This window comes from Lactuca saligna, chromosome 2 (assembly GCF_052625555.1).
Source record: "Lactuca saligna cultivar CGN05327 chromosome 2, ASM5262555v1, whole genome shotgun sequence".
Lineage (NCBI taxonomy): Eukaryota > Viridiplantae > Streptophyta > Magnoliopsida > Asterales > Asteraceae > Lactuca > Lactuca saligna.
Window position 1 is genome coordinate 157,792,407 of NC_136418.1, and position 23,778 is coordinate 157,816,184.

The window sequence follows — 23,778 nt, forward strand, 5'->3', positions numbered from 1 at the left end:
AACAAGATAGAATACATACCTCTTTGATGGTGCTTGTCTTCATGAAGCTTGAGTGCCTAGTGCCCCAAGTGTGACACCTCAAATGGTTCACAATCATCAAAACACTTAGAATAACTTAGAGAGAATTCTACACTTCATGAAATCGGCTAGCCCTCTCTAGAAATAATACTAGTCTCTCTAGTGACCGATTTTCCTCAAGAATAAGATGCTTATATAGTTATACAATTAGGGTAAACCCTAATTGTCATGACTTTCCATTTCCTTGGATCCATGGGTTCAAATACACCATGGAGCATCCATGGAGCATCATATGGGTTTTGGCCCAACTAGATAATCCATGGAGCATTAGCCCACTATACAAGTATGGATGATTTACACAATCAACCCATATATTTAATTAGTCTTCTTTTGATCACTCAATTAATGCTAGATTAATTCTTGATCAATATTAATTAAATAATCTCATTATTCTTATTATTAATATACTAGAACTTATAATATATTAATAACCATAAGTGTTTTATTTCTCTCATTTAGTCTATCCAAGTGCATGATGGTATGCAACCCAAATGGACCATGCCGGGTCGGGTCAAGTCTTACCAATTATAGTTATGGACTTAGACATTAATCCATTTTCTTCAGGTGTGCATCTGATGTCATATTCCAATTTCATAATAATCGTTGAGCACCATTGATGACACATCAACAACTTTAGATCCAAGCTTTGACGATTCCGGTGGTGGAGGATGATTCATCGCTAATCAAGCTATCTTCAAAGTAAGTGAAGGGTGAAGAAGAAGAAGATGGGAGAGAGAGTGAAAGAGAAAGGAAATGGTCGGGTGGAGTGAAAGAGTGAGGGGAGGGTCGAATAGAGTGATAGGGTGGGATATGTTATTTTTTTTAATTAAAAAAGGTATTAAATAAATATATAAAATACAAAAAAGAAAATAAAGGAGCATAATCGTCTTTTCAAGTTTTTTGGACTAAAATTGTAGAAATGTTTTGATTTTGGACATGCAATTTAAAAACATTTTTAAATTTGTAGTTTTGTCTAAATTATATCTTATAAATTACGATTTTAGTCCCTTATTAGATTTTAAGGTTATCTTTTTGTATTTTGTATAGTTTTTTTTTTTTTTTTTTTTTAGCTTTCAGTTTTGTTAATTTCTTTAAGATGAATTTTCGAAATTTATTTTCGTCTGTTTCCACCATAAATAATTGTTTAGACCAAAACTTGATATTTTTATGAAGCACTTATAAAATATAGTCGACATGATACTATATATAAACGGTTGATATTTGTAAATCATTGCTATTATCCTTAATTTGTTATTTTCTTAAAATCATGGACTATTAATGGAAATTTGTCTACAAAATAAAATAAAATAAAATAAGAATGAGGGCCATATTTATACCTTACTCTGATGTACCCTGTCTCCTCTTCTTTAAACCCTAGACCCTAATTCTCTGCCTCTTTCACCACCTCCTCCATAAGCGGCTGCAACTCGTTGGAGGTAAAGCGGTTTCTAGGGTTCGTTAATATCCCGTAGCAGCCTCCGTCTGCAGGCTTTGTAGCTACTTGAAGATTAAACCTTCTGTTTGAAGGAAAAAAAATAGAAGAAGAAATAATTGATTTATGTTTTGTTTTTCAGGATAATCTGAAAGAATCAAGAGAATGTTAGTGCTTTTTGAAACCCCCGCGGGTTTTGCCCTTTTTAAAGTATTGGATGAAGGAAAGCTCTCAAAAGTTGATGTGAGTACATACACATGGTGCAAGTGTAGATATAGCTGTATGTGTGTGTTTATATGTTTCTGATCGTTTTCATTGTATGTTTATAGGATCTGTGGAAGGACTTCTCATCTGCGGATGCAGCCAGACAGGTCGATTTCTAACATTGTTATTATTCGTTCTGTTTTTTTTTTTTTTTTTTCAATGCAATCGAAGTTTTTGTATAGAATCGAACAGGATCTGTGTTTTGCTTTTATTAATTGGTCATACGAATCTCTACCATAAATATCAGAAAACATATACTTACGAGCTCATTCATCGACAGGTGGTAAAGCTAAAAGCCTTTTCCAAGTTTGAAAACACATCAGAAGCACTCTCAGCAGCTACCCTGTTAATCGACAGCAAGCCCAGCAAAGGTCTGCGCAAGTTCTTGCGTTCTCATTGTGATGGCGAGACATTGGCTGTTGCAGACTCCAAACTTGGAAACGCCATCAAGGAAAAACTAGTAAGTTGTATTTTCCCTTCAAAAAAAATGTAATCATCATGTTTCTCGTCTTCATTTCTGAATATTTGAATTTGATCTCAAACAATCCACTTTTATAGCAAATCGAATGTGTTCACAACCACACTGTCATGGAACTTATGAGAGGAGTCAGAAGTCAATTGACAGAACTCATAACCGGTTTAGGCGCACAAGATTTAGCCCCAATGAGCTTGGGTTTATCTCACAGTTTGTCTAGATACAAACTTAAGTTCAGCCCAGATAAAGTAAGCTTCTTCTTCTTCTTCATAACTTCATAGTATGATTCTATCTTCATGCATGAACCATGAACATGTTTCTGAACATCTTGTTTTTCTAAAAAATGATCAAGGTGGACACCATGATCATTCAAGCTATTGGCTTGTTAGATGATCTTGATAAAGAGCTCAACACTTATGCAATGAGGGTGCGTGAATGGTATGGATGGCATTTTCCAGAACTTGCTAAAATCGTACAAGACAATATCTTATATGCAAAGGCAGTCAAACTCATGGGTTATCGCACAAATGCTGCAAAACTTGATTTCTCTGAGGTAAATTACATTTATACCCTTTTTGTTCCTTCTTGTTCCCATACTTATAAACTTACTTATAACACCATTTTTATACAGATACTACAAGAAGAGGTGGAGACAGAACTAAAAGAGGCAGCTGTAGTTTCCATGGGAACTGAAGTGAGTGACCTTGACTTGGTCAACATCAAGGACTTATGTGACCAAGTGTTGTCTCTTTCAGAATACAGAGCTCAACTTTATGATTATTTGAAAAGCAGGATGAATACAATTGCCCCTAATTTAACTGCCATTGTTGGAGAGCTTGTTGGAGCTCGATTGATTGCTCATGGTGGTAGTTTGTTGAATCTTGCAAAACAGCCTGGAAGTACAGTTCAGATTCTTGGAGCTGAAAAGGCTCTTTTTAGGGCTTTGAAGACAAAACATGCAACACCTAAATATGGTCTTATTTATCATGCAAGTTTAATAGGTCAAGCTGCACCAAAACATAAGGGAAAGATTTCACGTTCTCTTGCTGCTAAAACAGCTTTAGCAATTCGATATGATGCTCTTGGAGATAGTCAAGATAATTCTATGGGAATGGAGAATCGTCTCAAGGTATTGCTATGTGATGTTTGACTTTTTTGTTGAATGTTTGTTGACTTTTTTTTTTTAATTGGTTTTAGCTTGAAGCAAGATTGAGGAGTCTTGAAGGGCGAGAACTTGGGAAGTCTGCTGGATCAACGAAAGGGAAGCCTAAGATTGAGGTTTATAATAAGGATCTCAAGAAAGGAGATGGAGCTATGATCACTCCTGCAAAGGTGTGCTCTTTTGGTTTGATTATATTTTTGTTACTCTGTTTTGTTATATTTTAAAATGTTAATGTTATGTTATGTTATGTATTGCAGACTTATAATGTGGCAGCAGATTCTGTTCTTGGGAGGATGGAAGCAGAGGCTGAGGAAGATGAAGAGATGGTGGCAGCCATTGATGAGGGAAAGAAAGATAAAAAGAAGAAGAAAAAGAAGGAGGGTGTTGAAGATGAGGTGGAGGGGAGTGATGGAAAGAAAGAGAAAAAGAAGAAGAAAAAGAAGGGTGGTGAAGATGAGGAAGTGGTGGTGGTGGTGAATGAGGAAGATGGTGATAAAAAGAAAGATAAAAAGAAAAAGAAAAAGAAAGATGGTGATGATGAAGTGGAGAAGGAAGAGGAGGAGAATGTTGAGGTTGAAGGGAAGAAGAAAAAGAAGAGAAAACATGGTGAAACTGAAGGTGAAAATGAGAAGGGAAGTAAGAAGAAAGATAAGAAAAAGAAGAAGGTAGAAGCGTAGTAGTAAGAGTCTTATGGTTTAAATAGAAGAGTTTGGAAAATTTTGAGAAAAAAACAAAACAGGTTTAATGTGGATGTGGATGTTTATGTTTGTAGAACGTTGTTATTTGCCCTTATTGTGGTAATGTTGGTTTTGCCTTTCTTGCAAAGTGGCAGCAGATGGATGGATTTTTAACATGTGTTATAGTCTTTGTAGGAAATGTTTTTGTCTCTTTATTTATCATCATCTACTAGTCAAGATTCACTTGGTTTTATATGTTACTTGGTAGGAGGGTTTGATATATAAAATTAGGGCAATGAGATACTAATGTTCTTGGATTCTTATATTATCCTTTCGTGGTTTTAGCTCCAATTTTCTTAGTTGTCTTTCATTAATACCTATGATTTATTAACATCATCGTTGATGATATTGCTCTAGACAAACATGATACATGCTTTATTTATTTTGTTCTATTGGAGAATTATGTTGTAAAACTTAGCCTCATGATGATTAATCATCGTTGATGGCCTAAACACACATGATAAATGCTTTATTTGTTTTGTTTTATTGGAAGTTTTTTTTTTTTAACATATTGATAAGGATATATATACTAAAGTTTCAAAATTTTTATCTATTTGATAAAAAAGTTTTAAATATTATTTTTTTTGTTAGTAAAGTCCTAACTACCACTACTAGTATTTTTTGACATGTTTATAATTTTTTTTTCGGTTAACCGATAATTAGGATTTTATTGTTAATAAATAAAGTTTATGATTTTTTTTTATCAAATTGTGAATTAGAACTTTACTGTTAAAAAATAAAATTTATAATTTTTTTATCAAATCGTTAAAAATATTGAGATTTTAGTGTATATATCCATTTTTGGTTAGAAATTTAATGTTATCATGGTCTTTAAACATAAAAGTTATTGAAACTTTTTTTGATCAGCTAGATTCTATTGAAATACTTAACGTTTGCTTCTTGTTAAATAGTTTTTTTTTTAATCTCAACAAACCGATATTAAAAAAAATATAGATAATCAAGAAAGAAATAAAGAACCAAGGTTGTGTTCACTTTTGCAATCCTAGAAATGGAGAACTAAGAAATTGAAAAAACGAAACTGTCATTCTTATTCATTCTCCACATTCACACCCTTTTGACTTAGACATTTGCTGTTTGTATTTATACAATATGTCCCCACTTATCGGTTCAAGATTTGACGACGAACCAAAAACAAAGTTTTACAAGTCTTCTCACTCTCTCTCGCTCTTTCTTTTGCATCTGTTTCCCCTGATCATGATTGCATCAGAGTAAAAATGATGATGGTAAGAAAAACAGTGGTGCCGCAATAAAAATCACAATTAAAAGTTCTTGGACTATAGAAATACACTAAAGTCCCAATATGTTCAACGATTTGATACGAAAGTCCTAAACTTTATTTTTTTGATAGTAAAGTCTTAATTCACGATTTGATAAGAAAACCCTAGATTTTATTTTTTTGACAATAAAGTTCTAATTACCGGCTAACCGGAAAAAATAGATAAACATGTCAAAAACTGTCAATAGTTAGGACTTTATTATCAAAAAACATAAAGTTTAATAAAAATATTGGAACTGCATAAATATCTCTCGGAAATCTAACAGTTAAAAGTGAAATATAAAATCAAGATCTCCCGTTCAAAAACGCACACTTTCTTAACCATTTGTGTTCTGAGATTTACTTCTTACAAGATTATCTTATGATGCGTGCAATGTGATACCTTAGATACGATTTGCTTTGTTTATTTATTTGTAGGCTCGAGCAGTTTTTAGAAAATCACTAGAGTTCCAAGAATCTTAAAAGAAAAATATAATTAAATACTTAAATATTTATAACAAATTTTTATTTATTTGACATTATTTATCATGAAGTTAAAACGAAGCAAAAAGGTCTTGAAGTCATGTTCTATACTTCCAACATTTATTATTATTTTTTAGAATTTTTTTAGAGACACAAACTATGTCACAGTGAAGGCCCACACAAGATGACATGGACTGGAACTTTTGGACGAAGCCCACGAATGAATGCACAGATTACAGAAGACGATTCTTCTGAACTGTTATAAATACGCTTAGGGTTTTACGCCGGCCACTGTACCCTAACGCAAGAGCCATCGAAACGTAACAGAGCTCCGGCTGTCGCACACCTCACTGGTACCTTCTTCTTTCCTATCTGCATATCAGAATCATGTAATTGATTGATTTCGAGGAAAACGTGTCAATGTCGTAACAAATGAGAAAACCAATTTTAGCGATCCAACCATTTTTTTTCTGTCCTTTATCAATCCCTTCCCGAAATCCTATGATTTGCTATTTATTGAGATTCTAAGCTGTTTTTTCTGAATTGAAATTGCGTTTGTGTAGGCGTTTAAGATGAGCTGTTAGACGTCGTAAATGATTTTAGTAGGAATTTGCAATTTTTATTTTTAACTCTTTTTACGGTGTATTTTCAGCAATATGAAGGTTATCGCCGCATATTTGTTGGCCTTGTTGGGAGGTAACACATCTCCATCCGCTGAAGATTTGAAGAAAATCCTCGGTTCAGGTATATCTTTTTTCTTCCTAATTTACTTTCATGATTACGCATATTGATTGTATTCGATAACTGAATTAAACTTTTTAATAATCAATGAGATACTTCTGATTCAAGTTGCTTGTTCTGATGCTCCTTGCAATATGAATTATGAGATTTCTAATTAAGGTGCCATGTTGCATCCATGTAAACCCTGAACTTCATAAGCTGTAAGATTAGCTTAATGGCAATTATAATGATCATATTCACTAATGCAGTTGGAGCTGATGCTGATGAAGATAGAATTGAATTACTCTTGTCGGAGGTTAAGGGTAAAGATATCACCGAATTGATTGCATCTGGAAGGGAGAAGTTGGCTTCAGTTCCTTCAGGTGGTGGTGGTGGTGTTGCAGTTGCCGCCACAGGTGGTGGTGGTGCTGCACCCGCCGCAGCTGCTGCAGCTGAGCCAAAGAAAGAGGAGAAAGTTGTAGAGAAAGAAGAGTCCGATGATGTAAGCTCTTTTATACCCATTGATATTCATTGTTTGTTTTTTTAACTGTTTTTGATGGTTGCCTGTTGTTGACTATCTTTTTTTTTTCTTCATATTTTTTGCAGGATATGGGATTCAGTTTGTTTGACTGAGGATGGTATGAAGCATGTTCTTTTGTGGTTTTTGGATATGATTTTTTTGGTAGTGTTTTGTTAGTGTCATCTTCAAATGAAGAATTTTGTAAGACCTTGCAAAAGTTTCTTTTTAGTTTTTATACATCAAATGTTTTTTAAAATAGTTTTATATGATCTTTACTTTTGTTAATTTGGATGATAATGTTTAATTAAGTCTACAAACATTTATGTAAGAAAGAACACATTGTATAAAATAAGGAGACTTTAGTCTATATCCTTATAAACTTTTGTAATTATGTTTATATCCTTGTAAAATTTGAAATTGCATTTTTATCCTTATAACACCTATAAACTCACATGAGGATAATCCTTAATTAAGTCTACAAACATTTATGTAAGTAGTAAAAGGATAAACCTTTTTTACACCATATTGTATAAAAAGAGGAAAATTTAGTCTATATCCTTGTAAACATTTGTGATTATGTTTATAACCTTATAAAACTTCAAAATACATGTTTATTCTTATAACACCTATAAAGTTACATATATACCTAAATATTTAATTTAATCGTATTTAATATATTTAAAAATTAATAGCAATATCTTTAAATGAGAATTTACTTTATATACTTATAAACTTCCACTGATTGGTTAGCGGATGGGGTTCCAAAGGGCAACCCTCGAAACCTAAATGGATTTCCATAACAAGTTAAGCTCCAACCATTCATTTCCCACCAATTATAAAGTAGTGACATCGCTCTCATGTCAGAATTGGCTATGTCTTATAACCATAATGCATGTAACTACCACAAACTACTTTTCCCTCTTGTATAAGAACTCTTCTCTCGTCTCAGAAAAGGGGTTGGAACATTCATAGACTTGATATTGCATTATAATTACTCTATCTCTAAAGCACACAAAAAAGCAAGGTATATATTTTGTGTTTTGAATTTGGAAGTAACTTGATTTCCAAATTGCATCTCTTGGATTATCCTAAATCAGATTTCGTGATACTCCAAGCATAAGGGTCGAAATCACAGGTTTTGGAAAGTGATTGCAATCACGATCTTAGAAATTATCCAAATTAATTGATATTCTAATACCTCAAAATTCTAACATCTTCCACAATCAATTTAGGAGACATGCGATTATTCTTTTCTAAACAATTTTGTTCATTTATTTGGTTTTTTCGTTACAAGTAATGGAAAAATTAATTTCAATGTAAGTGTTAATATTTTATATAGATTCATGAAATAAAATGTGTCGAGAATAACAATATGGGAGAAGGGTAATATTGTAATGTTACAAGTTAATTATTTTCTTAATAACAAAAAAATCAGTGTAAAGATGGTGTTTTATTTGCGAGAAGTCGTAGACTTCTAATCCTCTCATCATTTGTTAAAACAAAAACCACCACTGGATTTCTGGATAGAGCACAGATTTCTCTTAGATGCAACTCTAGGAGTCTCTGGTCTTTGTTTTGGAAAATGATAAACATATTAGAAGTTCTTTAGTTCTTGTAAATCTTTATGTTCTTGGAGTAACTTAACTACATTATTTTTTAATTATAAACTTTTTATCATTATTATTATTAACCGAAGTTGTTTAGTCAAATTTTTTATTATAACTTTTTGTACACAAATGTATTGTGATTGTCTAATTTTTATCTGTATACTTCATTGGGATCGTTTAATTTTTATTTATATAATATTAAAAATTTGTTTAAATCCAAAATATTTAAAGTCCTTTTTACTTGAATGTGTAAATAAACTACCAATGTTTTTTTTTTTTTTTTTTTTTTTTTTTTTTTTTTGTACTTAAGTTTAATATTACGGTAAATTATTTTTTGTCCGAAAAACTTACCGCAGAAACGCACGGGGTCATCCCTTAGTTGCAAAACGTTTATGATAGATCAAAATAATCTGTCTTCAAAAAATGTTAACTTATACAAAAAGTTTGTTGATGATAAATTTTTTTTGAATAAAAACTAGTAAAAATAAAACATAATTATAGTTTAATGAGGGTCAACATTAGACATTAAGGCCATAGAAAAACAAGGTCAACCGTTTTACATGTCCCCACATCCAACAAAGAGGCCACAACGTGGCGACCCGCTGTGACCTTGACTGTTGACTTTGATCATAGTTGACACGTCGTCAATTTTGGGGTTTTATGGTATAGGCTGATAAGGTACTTCTTTATTGATATTAGGTGTCTCTTTGTACCCGTCTACCCGATGTGTAAGCTGTTGTGTGCAAGTTACTATTCGCAAGGTGAGTCTTTTCACAATACTTGTTTGTATGGTAGTATATGTATTTCGACCAACTGTGTCTTATTTGTTGATTTCTAAAATGAGTAACTGATAACTCATGCACTGTTGTAAGTCCATGGGATTGTTGGTACTACCTAGGGTTGCTGATAACCCGTGAGGTGTGCTGTAACTCCACCGGGCATACTGTTAGCCCATTGGGACTGCTGATAGTCCTCAAAGTCTGTTGATAACCTTTAGCTGATTATTATGTTGTGTTGTATGTGGTATTTGGGGGAACTCACTAAGCTTTGTGCTTACAGTTGTGGATTAAATATTTTGCAGGTACTTATCGGATTACGATGGCAGGATTGTACACTCACATCAACAAATTTATGATTTGAGATTTTGCATTATCTTCCTATTAACTCCGATTTCGAAAAAATTGTTTATAAACAAATATTTGTAACTTTTCTAAAAATGGATGTTATATTATGTTAAGAATGAAAAATTTAGCCCTGGTTTTTAGGATGTTACATGTATGATTACATGTTTTGCTAGTCATTATTTGTTATTTTATTATGTATATATGTCAACATATTATGATGGGTTGGGTTGAGGCAGTCTTGCTTTGTGCTGAAGGCCAAGATACATGGGGCAGTCCGGATAGATTGTAGGCCTCGTGAGGTGGCCCAGTCAAGCCATAGGCCCGTAGAACGGTCTAGATACATTGTAGGCCCCGTGAGGTGGTCCCGTCAGGCTGAAGGCTTGTATATACATGATGTTATATATTTGCAGGTAAACCATTTACAAGAAAGGTACCTGAAGCGACGTCTGCTGCCTCCTTTGCAGCCTCGAGCGTCATCTGGAAGGCTCTCGCCTTCGGCTTTGGTGGTATGTTGGGTCTTCCTGCCTCCTTCTTCTTCGGGCAGTCCTTCAAAATGTGCCCTTCTTCATTACACCCATAACAGGCCTTCTGGTTAAGAGTGCATTCGTTGGCATAGTGCCCAGGCTTTCCGCATTTGTAACAAGTGACCCCTCCATCACACTTCCCAGAGTGCTTCTTCTTGCACTTGTCACACCACTTTGCTTCTGATCCTCCTCCTCTCGAACTAGACTTCGAGAATCTACCTTTCTTACCGGACCTCGAGGATCCGTCAAATTTCCGTTTCTCTCCCACTTCCGCTCTCTCCAGACCCTTTTCTCGTATCTGGGTCTCCACATTCTTAGCAGCCCAGATGGCAGCTTTCAGAGTGCTAGTTTGCTTGACCATTGGACCGAAGTCCGCTGGTAATCCGAGGGCAAATTTGTTAACCTTGGAGAGTTCAGTTGGGACGAGGTGAGGAACAAGCTTCATTTTCTCAGTAAAGCTTGCAGCGTATTCAGTAACGCTCATTCTTCCCTTCTTCAGATTCTGGAATTCGTTGCTGATCTCCAGAAGATCCTGCTCAGAGCAGTATTGCATCTTCAACTGTACCAGAAAATCCTCCCACGACATTTTGCTTGCTTCACCTTTGGGCATTGAATCAGCTAATAGCTTCCACCAGCTTAGTACTCCAGATTTCAATAGAGGAACTGCAAGAGCAGTCTTCTGCCTATTGCTACACTCGCAACTCTCAAACATTGTCTCCATCTCAGAGATCCAGTTCATGACTTCCACCGGCGTCGGGCTTCCGGATAGACTCGGTGGCTTGGATGCCATGAAATCCTTGTATTTGCATCCACGTCCATCATTTCCTCCATCCTGGTGGTTTTGCCTAACTATCGGTGGGTTGGCTTGACCAATAGTCCCACTGTAGTTTCCTTCTTCAGTCTGCCCTTCGTTCAACTCGGGCTGTTCGAGCTGAATAGTCGCTTCCTCTCGATTTTGCTGGAGCAAACGCCTGGTTTCCTCCATTTGACGATCCAACATTGCCTGGATCATCGCTTGCACTCCGGCCATCGTTATTGGTTCGGCGGCGGCTTCCACAACTGGTATTTGCTCGATCACGGGGGGTTGGTGTCCGTTCCCATTTGCGTTTACGTTTCCGCTACGGGTCCTTACCATCTTGATCTATATACCGAATAAGGTGGATTTAGATCTTTATTTAGGAGAGACGTTTTAAATCATCCTTATCACTCCGAAACGTTTACATGCTAGTTCTAATATCGTAGTCGTACGTTTAGAATCCTAAACACATAAGGTTCCAGATCCGGTCGGCAACAGACCATAGATCCCGAACAAAATAACAGCATATCATGCATAAAACATTTAGCACATAAAAGCATTTTAGGCACAATTCCTAAAATAAGCTAGTGCTCACACCTCACAATCATCGCTTAGCATTCTAAGTTTAAGTCTAGAAATCCTACAAATTCCTAGTTCGCTTAAACTAATGCTCTGATACCAACTGTGACATCCCCAAAATCACGGCCAGAAAAGACCGGTTTTGTTTATACTTTATTTCAAAATCAGAGTTATCTTTTAATAAATGGTTTGCGGAATTTGTCCCAAAACAATAATATGATAAAGATTTATCAAAAGCATTTCCATAGAAATGTATTCATTAAAAGACTCGGGATGTCATGTTCGTACAGATCAAAAGTATAAACAGTACAATATAAGCCTTACTACATTATTTCATATCTACAGGCCTATATCCGTAATCCCTCGTCCAAAACATCACACCTATGCTCATGCGCCACTACCTGTAATACATAAAACTGAGTGGGTCAGGCTTGGGAGCCTGGTGAGCACATAGGGTTTTCAACCCACAATAAATAAGTTTATTAATTTCATCAATCAACAATAACCCGATTACCCGTTCCCGTTATCCTTACTTTACGTCCCTAAACACCTATCATAAGGGACCTAGCCTAAGGATTATCATCGGGACGGACACTACTGCTAAGGGGATTCCTCAGCAATAAATGTCCTAATAGGCAACCATGTGGGGGATGGAGTACACCGGTGAACACATCGTTCACAACACCTACAGATTGCGAACCTGCTAGTGTTCCACTGGACTGTCTTAAAGAGTCCGTGGTCGTCATCTATACTCCGCTAGATGACTGGATCAACAACAACAACATCGAGGCCTCTCATCATTTTATCACACATCACCTATTACATCTACCCATGTTTTACCCCAACATTTTCGTAGATATAAAATACATATACAGTTTAAATCATTGAAAACATGTATAACAACGTTCATCTAGCATAGATAGCAAGTATTCAGATAATATGCACACATAGCACGTAATTTATATAAAATACTTCATATCTATGTGTAAGTTGAAGGTAACTATGCACTCACCGGAAAAGGTGGTGATTCCGAACTCAGACAGCGCTTCGCTTCTTAAAAAGAATTTTTTTCTTCGACGAAACCTAGTATTATTACCACTAGAGTTTAGTTTATTATTCGTCGAGACTAATTAATAGTCTAGCTATTATTATTATTATTATATAAGCGTCAAAAAAATACTTATATAACCCATAATAATAGCTCAAGTATTTATTATAAGTTCCTAATAACGTTACTATAATTAAATAAAAGTTATATTAAAAATAGCGTAGGCGTAGCTCACTTACAGCGGGTTTTATAGAAACCGGGCTTTGCTTGGAGCAGCGTTCCCGAGCCGAAAAGCTATTCTTCTCGGAGCCTTCAAGCACTCCGGGGCTTCCGCCTCGTGCTAGGGAGGTTCCCTAGGCTTTTCGGGGGATTTCGGGGCTAGAGAGAGGTTCTAGAGAGAGAGAGAGAGAGTAAAGAGAAGAAAGAATGGGAAAGGTGTGAAGAAAATGAGGGTGGGAGAGGTGGTATTTATAGGGTGAAATGTGGCTGAACTTGGTGCCACATGTCACCATCTGGTGGCAAGCCTTGGGGAGAAAGCAATGGCCAAGATTGTGCCACATCACCCATTTTCGCACAGCACACTTCCGACTTCTAAAATCCGTAACTTTCACATACGACCTCCGTTTTTGACGTTCTTTATATCCACGCGTAGGTAATAATAAGATCTACAACTTTCATTTTGACACCGTCAGCTAATTCTCGACCGATCTTAAATTTAACAGTACAAGGAGATTATACTGTTAAACGTCTGCGTAAAATTAATAACTTCTGCATACGGACTCTGTTTTTGTCTGTCTTTTTACCGTTGATTTCCTATTAATGAGATCTTCAACTCTCATTTACGTTGCGTAAGCCAAAAACCGCTCGAACTAAAATTCGAGTTTCAGGTCGTGCACTGCTAAGCCGAATCTTAGAAAAATCATAACTTCTTCATACGAAGTCAGATTTGGGCGTTCTTTTTATCGATGTTCTTAGTTTAACATATTCTACGACTTTTGTTTAGATTGCTAAGGCTAAAAAGTCTTCTATCGTAAATTCACTATTTACGTCTCCCGGTATCGTGCCGGTTTTGTCGTAAAACTTCGGCGGGCCATAACTTCTTCGTTATAGCTCGGATTTCGGCATTCTTTATATGCACGGAAACCTTGAGACATATTCTACAACTTTATGTAGAGATATCGGGATTATCTCACACTTTAATTTTGACGCTCATTTTTATTCTTTATTAATTATACATTTATAATTAAATAATAAACACATAAACACACATAATTCACATAATACTCAAATATTTCATATTTATTACTTCAAAAAGAGTTACAATAGTTGACCTAGACTATTACATTGACAAAAATGCTTAGCCCTGAAAACCCGGGCGTTACAATTCTCACCCCCTTAGGATGATTCCGTCCCGGAATCATGCATCAGCAAACAGATGTGGATAGCGACTCATCATGTCATCCTCTGTTTCCCAAGTGAGATTCGGCCCATTCGAATGTTTCCATCGGACTAGCACCAAGTCGACCATCTTGCGTCGTAACTTCTTAGTCTTACGGTCAATAATTGCCTCAGGCTCTTCGATCAGCCTTTTATTCTCATCCATCCTTAATTCCGAGATTGGAATTATGTCGGGAACATCTCCCATGAATTTCCTCAAATAACACACATGGAAGGTGTTATGAATACCATTGAGTTCTTCGGGCAATTCCAGCTTGTAAGCTTGGTTCCCAATCCTCTGAAGAACTTTGAATGGTCCAATAAACCTTGGACTCAACTTTCCTCGTTTCCCAAATCGTATAAGTCCCTTCCACGGTGAGACTTTAAGTAAAACGGAATCCCCAACTTCGAAGGTTATCGGTCGTCTTTTCTTGTCGGCATAGCTCTTCTGACGATCCTGAGCTGCTAACATTCTTTCCCTAATCACCTTCAATTTCTCAGCAGTCTCATGGACTATCTCGGGGCCCATAAACTGCTTCTCTCCGGCTTCAAGCCAACAAGACGGCGTACGACACTTCTGCCCATACAAGGCTTGATAAGGAGCCATCTTGATGCTCGAGTGAAAACTATTGTTGTAGGAAAATTCTACCAGAGGTAAGTGCTCGTCCCAATTCCCTTGGAATTCGAGGGTACATGCTCTCAGCATATCTTCCAACGTCTGAATCGTTCTTTCACTCTGACCATCAGTTTGCGGATGGTAAGCAGTACTCAAACACAACTTTGTACCCAACTCCTCTTGTAGACTCCTCCAAAACCTCGATGTGAAACGACTATCACGATCTGACACAATAGTAAGAGGGACACCGTGAAGTCTTACAATTTCCTTCACGTAAGCATTTGCGAGCTTATCCATAGACCACTTCTCGTTGGCTGCTATGAAGTGTGCACTCTTGGTGAAACGATCCACGACTACCCAAATCATGTCGTGACCATTCTTCGTTCTGGGCAGTTTAGTCACAAAATCCATGGTGATGTCTTCCCATTTACCCATGGGTACAGATAAGGGTTCTAAACTCCCATACGGTTTTTGATGTTGTGCCTTAACCCTCGCACATGTTACGCACTCAGCCACATACTTCGCAACATCGAGCTTCATCGTCAGCCACCAGTAGTAGGGTTTTAGGTCCCTATACATTTTAGTGCTACCGGGATGAATCGAGTACATGGTCTTGTGTGCTTCTTCCATTAGAAGATCTCTTATTCCTCCCGTCTTAGGTACCCAAATTCGATCTTGGAATACCTTCAGTCCTCGACTGTTCGTACCGAACACTAACGTTTTTCCCAAACGTTCTTCCTTTCGGTCATTCTTTTCTAAGGCTTCTTCTTGAGCTTTCCTGATACTTTCCACAATCGTCGAGACGACTTCAATTCTTAACGCTCTCGGCCTTCTTCTTTCAAGATTGACTTTCCGACTGAGAGCATCAGCAACAATATTTGCTTTACCTGGGTGGTAAAGTATCTCACAGTCATAGTCCTTGAGAAGTTCTAGCCAGCGTCGTTGCCTCATGTTCAACTCCTTCTGATTAAAGAGATACTGGAGACTCTTATGATCAGTGAAGAGCTTGCACTTCGTGCCGTAGAGGTAATGCCTCCATATCTTTAAGGCGAATACTACCGCTGCCAACTCCAGATCATGAGTGGGGTAGTTCTTTTCGTGCTCTTTCAATTGTCGAGATGCGTATGCTATCACCTTTTCTCTTTGGGTCAGAACACAACCTAACCCGACTCCAGATGCATCACTATAAACTGCGAAATCTTCGACTCCATCGGGTAGAGAAAGTATCGGCGCTTCACATAACTTCTTCTTTAGCTTCTCGAACGCCTCATCGTGTTTCTCACTCCATGTATACGTAGCTCCTTTATGGGTCAAAGCTGTTAATGGAGCAGCTATCGAAGAAAAGCCTTGGATAAATCGTCGGTAATATCCGGCTAATCCTAGAAAGCTTCGAATCTCCGTGGGATTCTTCGGACGTTCCCACTTCATTACAGCCTCGATCTTGGCGGGATCAACCATTATTCCCTCTTGGTTAACAACATGACCCAAGAATTGGACTTCCCGTATCCAAAAGTCGCATTTGGAGAACTTTGCAAAAAGCTTCTCCTTCTTTAACACCTCCAACACTTCTCGTAGATGCTTGTCGTGCTCCTCCTGGCTTTTCGAGTATATGAGAATGTCGTCGATGAACACTATCACGGATTTATCGAGGAATGGTTTACAAACCCTGTTCATCAAATCCATGAATGCTGCGGGAGCATTGGTTAGTCCGAATGACATAACCAAGAACTCGTAGTGTCCATATCTTGTTCTGAATGCAGTCTTCTCAATATCCTGCTCTCTCACTTTCAGCTGATGATATCCTGACCTAAGATCGATCTTTGAGAAGTAGCTTGAACCTTGCAGCTGATCGAATAGGTCATCAATCCTCGGCAATGGATACTTGTTCTTCACCGTTGCCTTATTTAGCTCTCGGTAGTCTATGCACATCCTCATGCTTCCGTCCTTCTTCTTCACGGATAACACCGGAGCTCCCCAGGGTGATGAACTAGGTCGAATGAAACCGCTGTCCAACAGCTCCTGAAGTTTCGTCATGAGCTCCTTCATCTCCGTCGGTGCTAATCGGTAAGGTGCCTTTGCTATCGGTGTTGTTCCTGGTAATAAGTCTATACGAAATTCTACTTGCCTATCAGGTGGTAATCCGGGAAGATCTTCGGGAAAGACTTCCGGATAATCGCACACAACCGGTATATTCTGCACCTCTTTCTTTTCCTTCTTAGCATCGATTACGAATGCCAAGTATGATGCACATCCTTTGGACAAACATTTTCTGGCTTTCATCAAGGAGATGATTCCAGAATTCACTCTGCGTTTGTCCCCGTACACCATAAATGATTCCTTTCCGGGTGGGTTTATCCTAACTATCTTCTTTCGGCATAATATCTCGGCATCGTTGGCGCTAAGCCAATCCATACCCAAAACGATGTCGAAACCGTTTAACTCTATGGGTAATAGTTCCTCATGGAATTCGTTTCCGTTTAGGTTAATGACGATGTTCCTAATACGATTACTAACAGGTACGAATTTGCCACTGGCAACTTCTACAATCAGGGCATTATCTAGTTTTTCTACAGGCAATGCTAATCTTCCACCAAATTTATGCGATACAAAGGAGTAATTGGCTCCGGAATCAAATAGTATATTTGCAGGTAAACCATTTACAAGAAAGGTACCTGAAGCGATGTCTGCTGCCTCCTTTGCAGCCTCGAGCGTCATCTGGAAGGCTCTCGCCTTCGGCTTTGGTGGTATGTTGGGTCTTCCTGCCTCCTTCTTCTTCGGGCAGTCCTTCAAAATGTGCCCTTCTTCATTACACCCATAACAGGCCTTCTGGTTAAGAGTGCATTCGTTGGCATAGTGCCCAGGCTTTCCGCATTTGTAACAAGTGACCCCTCCATCACACTTCCCAGAGTGCTTCTTCTTGCACTTGTCACACCACTTTGCTTCTGATCCTCCTCCTCTCGAACTAGACTTCGAGAATCTACCTTTCTTACCGGACCTCGAGGATCCGTCAAATTTCCGTTTCTCTCCCACTTCCGCTCTCTCCAGACCCTTTTCTCGTATCTGGGTCTCCACATTCTTAGCAGCCCAGATGGCAGCTTTCAGAGTGCTAGTTTGCTTGACCATTGGACCGAAGTCCGCTGGTAATCCGAGGGCAAATTTGTTAACCTTGGAGAGTTCAGTTGGGACGAGGTGAGGAACAAGCTTCATTTTCTCAGTAAAGCTTGCAGCGTATTCAGTAACGCTCATTCTTCCCTTCTTCAGATTCTGGAATTCGTTGCTGATCTCCAGAAGATCCTGCTCAGAGCAGTATTGCATCTTCAACTGTACCAGAAAATCCTCCCACGACATTTTGCTTGCTTCACCTTTGGGCATTGAATCAGCTAATAGCTTCCACCAGCTTAGTACTCCAGATTTCAATAGAGGAACTGCAAGAGCAGTCTTCTGCCTATTGCTACACTCGCAACTCTCAAACATTGTCTCCATCTCAGAGATCCAGTTCATGACTTCCACCGGCGTCGGGCTTCCGGATAGACTCGGTGGCTTGGATGCCATGAAATCCTTGTATTTGCATCCACGTCCATCATTTCCTCCATCCTGGTGGTTTTGCCTAACTATCGGTGGGTTGGCTTGACCAATAGTCCCACTGTAGTTTCCTTCTTCAGTCTGCCCTTCGTTCAACTCGGGCTGTTCGAGCTGAATAGTCGCTTCCTCTCGATTTTGCTGGAGCAAACGCCTGGTTTCCTCCATTTGACGATCCAACATTGCCTGGATCATCGCTTGCACTCCGGCCATCGTTATTGGTTCGGCGGCGGCTTCCACAACTGGTATTTGCTCGATCACGGGGGGTTGGTGTCCGTTCCCATTTGCGTTTACGTTTCCGCTACGGGTCCTTACCATCTTGATCTATATACCGAATAAGGTGGATTTAGATCTTTATTTAGGAGAGACGTTTTAAATCATCCTTATCACTCCGAAACGTTTACATGCTAGTTCTAATATCGTAGTCGTACGTTTAGAATCCTAAACACATAAGGTTCCAGATCCGGTCGGCAACAGACCATAGATCCCGAACAAAATAACAGCATATCATGCATAAAACATTTAGCACATAAAAGCATTTTAGGCACAATTCCTAAAATAAGCTAGTGCTCACACCTCACAATCATCGCTTAGCATTCTAAGTTTAAGTCTAGAAATCCTACAAATTCCTAGTTCGCTTAAACTAATGCTCTGATACCAACTGTGACATCCCCAAAATCACGGCCAGAAAAGACCGGTTTTGTTTATACTTTATTTCAAAATCAGAGTTATCTTTTAATAAATGGTTTGCGGAATTTGTCCCAAAACAATAATATGATAAAGATTTATCAAAAGCATTTCCATAGAAATGTATTCATTAAAAGACTCGGGATGTCATGTTCGTACAGATCAAAAGTATAAACAGTACAATATAAGCCTTACTACATTATTTCATATCTACAGGCCTATATCCGTAATCCCTCGTCCAAAACATCACACCTATGCTCATGCGCCACTACCTGTAATACATAAAACTGAGTGGGTCAGGCTTGGGAGCCTGGTGAGCACATAGGGTTTTCAACCCACAATAAATAAGTTTATTAATTTCATCAATCAACAATAACCCGATTACCCGTTCCCGTTATCCTTACTTTACGTCCCTAAACACCTATCATAAGGGACCTAGCCTAAGGATTATCATCGGGACGGACACTACTGCTAAGGGGATTCCTCAGCAATAAATGTCCTAATAGGCAACCATGTGGGGGATGGAGTACACCGGTGAACACATCGTTCACAACACCTACAGATTGCGAACCTGCTAGTGTTCCACTGGACTGTCTTAAAGAGTCCGTGGTCGTCATCTATACTCCGCTAGATGACTGGATCAACAACAACAACATCGAGGCCTCTCATCATTTTATCACACATCACCTATTACATCTACCCATGTTTTACCCCAACATTTTCGTAGATATAAAATACATATACAGTTTAAATCATTGAAAACATGTATAACAACGTTCATCTAGCATAGATAGCAAGTATTCAGATAATATGCACACATAGCACGTAATTTATATAAAATACTTCATATCTATGTGTAAGTTGAAGGTAACTATGCACTCACCGGAAAAGGTGGTGATTCCGAACTCAGACAGCGCTTCGCTTCTTAAAAAGAATTTTTTTCTTCGACGAAACCTAGTATTATTACCACTAGAGTTTAGTTTATTATTCGTCGAGACTAATTAATAGTCTAGCTATTATTATTATTATTATATAAGCGTCAAAAAAATACTTATATAACCCATAATAATAGCTCAAGTATTTATTATAAGTTCCTAATAACGTTACTATAATTAAATAAAAGTTATATTAAAAATAGCGTAGGCGTAGCTCACTTACAGCGGGTTTTATAGAAAACCGGGCTTTGCTTGGAGCAGCGTTCCCGAGCCGAAAAGCTATTCTTCTCGGAGCCTTCAAGCACTCCGGGGCTTCCGCCTCGTGCTAGGGAGGTTCCCTAGGCTTTTCGGGGGATTTCGGGGCTAGAGAGAGGTTCTAGAGAGAGAGAGAGAGAGTAAAGAGAAGAAAGAATGGGAAAGGTGTGAAGAAAATGAGGGTGGGAGAGGTGGTATTTATAGGGTGAAATGTGGCTGAACTTGGTGCCACATGTCACCATCTGGTGGCAAGCCTTGGGGAGAAAGCAATGGCCAAGATTGTGCCACATCACCCATTTTCGCACAGCACACTTCCGACTTCTAAAATCCGTAACTTTCACATACGACCTCCGTTTTTGACGTTCTTTATATCCACGCGTAGGTAATAATAAGATCTACAACTTTCATTTTGACACCGTCAGCTAATTCTCGACCGATCTTAAATTTAACAGTACAAGGAGATTATACTGTTAAACGTCTGCGTAAAATTAATAACTTCTGCATACGGACTCTGTTTTTGTCTGTCTTTTTACCGTTGATTTCCTATTAATGAGATCTTCAACTCTCATTTACGTTGCGTAAGCCAAAAACCGCTCGAACTAAAATTCGAGTTTCAGGTCGTGCACTGCTAAGCCGAATCTTAGAAAAATCATAACTTCTTCATACGAAGTCAGATTTGGGCGTTCTTTTTATCGATGTTCTTAGTTTAACATATTCTACGACTTTTGTTTAGATTGCTAAGGATAAAAAGTCTTCTATCGTAAATTCACTATTTACGTCTCCCGGTATCGTGCCGGTTTTGTCGTAAAACTTCGGCGGGCCATAACTTCTTCGTTATAGCTCGGATTTCGGCATTCTTTATATGCACGGAAACCTTGAGACATATTCTACAACTTTATGTAGAGATATCGGGATTATCTCACACTTTAATTTTGACGCTCATTTTTATTCTTTATTAATTATACATTTATAATTAAATAATAAACACATAAACACACATAATTCACATAATACTCAAATATTTCATATTTATTACTTCAAAAAGAGTTACAATAGTTGACCTAGACTATTACATTGACAAAAATGCTTAGCCCTGAAAACCCGGGCGTTACAGCGAGAGGGATGATTAGCAAACTCCCAAATACCTTACCAGTATGACAAAAATCTTGTTGGTAATATTGATGAAGTTGTTAACATTTATAAACAAATTGAAACTGAACAAAATTTTCCTTCCTTTCATGATCTCAAGGAAGGTTATAATTCCAGGTTTGTTAGTTACTCATCCATAAATCAATCTCTTATTGATAAACACTCCACAACTAGCCCTGATAGTGTCACTGTTTGCACTACTCATCTAACTACGCTGGATCCTATCATTATAAATTCTACCTTTGACATTCCTACCCTAACCATTGAGATGTATCTCAGGTTTCCCATTTCTAAGGGCGAATTTCACTCAACAAGTGAGATACTTAGTGAGTTCCCAAAATGTACAGCTGACTGTCATGACACTGATAATTCTCAGTCCTCTAACACTGATGGATCATTTGTGTACATCAGCATCTTAGGACCGCTCCATAACCTGTCACTCAGAAAAATCCTATGTTTCCAGGACTTGTGTAAAAATTCATGAAAAAAGTTACAACTCTTTGGAAACCTAAATTTTTGAAAAGTGTCAAAAAAAAAACATGGAGTAAGGGTATGTTATCATTGTGGAGATCCTTCTCATAAGATCAATGAGTGTAGATTTGGTGAGAAAACTAAGAGATTTGACAAACTTCGTTAATAAATGAGAAATGGATCAAAAAGGATAACTCTCTAAACTGTCTTCCCATCGCTTGTTATGATGTTTTTCTTTAATGAAAAGACCCATTGAAAAATGGGAGTGTGTCCTAATTTTTTTCTTAGCATTGCTAGGTAAGGAGCATTTTTGGTATCTTGACAATGGATTCTCCAGGCATATGACAGGTTGTAAGTCTCTCTTGAGTGACTATGTTAAAAAAGATGGCCCTGTAGTGACGTTTGGAGATAACAAACAAGGAATACATAAGGGGTTTGGATCAATTGAGTACATGAATGTGGAATTAAATGATGTTTCTTATGTCAAAGGTCGGAGACATTACCTCCTCTCTATCAGTCAACTTTGTGATGTTGGCTACAAAGTGAGCTTCAGCAAGAAGGAGGGAAACATCACTAACTCAAAGAATTCAATCTTGTTTTTGATATTCGTAAAAATGACATTTATGAGTTTGATTTTTGTTGTTGATTATTAGACATTTATTGCTTTGCGTTTTCAATACTTTATTATGTTGCTTTCAAAACTACAAAAAAATATGTCATTTTCTTTAAATAAATAAAAACTAAAATTCAAGATTTCATTTTATTTTACCAAAGGAGTATACATTGATTCTATATTTCTATTATTAATCACTAGTATTTTTCTTTTCTCTCAATCCTTGAATCTCAAGATCATCCATCTTCAGAATTTGATGTTAACCTACATCTTTCCTCCTTAAAGAAAAGTCCATCTCGCCTAACCCTGCACACCATTTGTTGTAGGATCTTATCATCAAGATTGGTCTCCTTGATCATTCTTAGTCGCTCTGCATCTTTTCTTTAGTGGTTAGATCCTTCAATATGAAGCTGATGGTTAAGGGATAGGCACTCAGCCTCTTATTGTCAATACAAGATAAGAAAGAACTGTTTCTTGACAGAATGTTCTGAATTCTATTATTGGCCTCTCTTTGATCCTTAACTTGTTGAGACATGTTCAGGTGAAGATAATGAGCATGGCACATCTAATTTCCATACACGCTCTTAATGCTACACCAATATCCATCTGATATCCAAAGAATTCATTGCCAAAACAATGATTATATTCTCTCATTATGAAAGCTCATAATGATTTGTTCCTTTAAGTCTTCTCCTGCTAACTTTCATAAATCGAAGGTTACATATATTAGAACCTTTTAAATCGTTGGTTACAAAGACTGTGCTACTTCATATCTTTTCTCCCTATGATTAATATGGAGCGTGGAATCCATCAAAATAATCTCATCTTCGAAGGATAAGAACATATCTCTCTCCCCCTTAGTGTTTAAAATATGTGTATTCTAATATATTTTGAATGTGAAATGAGTGCTAATCTGTCTCTTTTTTATATACTGGAGTTGGTGTGGTAGGTTTCTTGAAAAGGGAAGTACTTTATGATCATTTAACTTAAAATATACACCATATCGGATCATTATGATTTTTCTGAAAAAAGCTACCCATTTTCCATTTGACTTTCTTATTTTGACTATTTCTATTTATTTTTATTCTTAATTTTGTATTGTACCATATCAAAAGGAGTTGATGGTGAATCGTTGACTCTAGACTGAAACTTTAAACATAACTCTATGATACTAGTTGTTGATGCACACCCTGATTATGAGTTATTGTCAA

At 37.4% G+C, this 23,778-nt stretch overlaps 2 protein-coding genes across 2 annotated transcripts; both read left to right on the forward strand.

Annotated features, from left to right (window-relative positions):
• Window positions 1–1,382: 1,382 nt before the first annotated feature.
• Window positions 1,383–4,236, forward strand: LOC145032349 (putative nucleolar protein 5-2). Its single transcript, XM_078981126.1, has 9 exons — window positions 1,383–1,514; window positions 1,653–1,753; window positions 1,840–1,881; window positions 2,055–2,234; window positions 2,333–2,497; window positions 2,602–2,802; window positions 2,881–3,378; window positions 3,447–3,581; window positions 3,669–4,236. The coding sequence occupies exons 2-9, from the start codon at window positions 1,676–1,678 to the stop codon at window positions 4,086–4,088; spliced, it is 1,719 nt and encodes a 572-aa protein (XP_078837252.1). The 5' UTR covers window positions 1,383–1,514; window positions 1,653–1,675; the 3' UTR covers window positions 4,089–4,236.
• A 1,885-nt stretch (window positions 4,237–6,121) lies between these two features.
• On the forward strand, window positions 6,122–7,403 carry LOC145029262 (large ribosomal subunit protein P2y-like). Its single transcript, XM_078977854.1, has 4 exons — window positions 6,122–6,260; window positions 6,560–6,651; window positions 6,897–7,129; window positions 7,234–7,403. Exons 2-4 carry the CDS (start codon window positions 6,564–6,566, stop codon window positions 7,258–7,260), a joined length of 348 nt encoding a protein of 115 aa, XP_078833980.1. The 5' UTR covers window positions 6,122–6,260; window positions 6,560–6,563; the 3' UTR covers window positions 7,261–7,403.
• The last annotated feature ends 16,375 nt before the right edge of the window (window positions 7,404–23,778 follow it).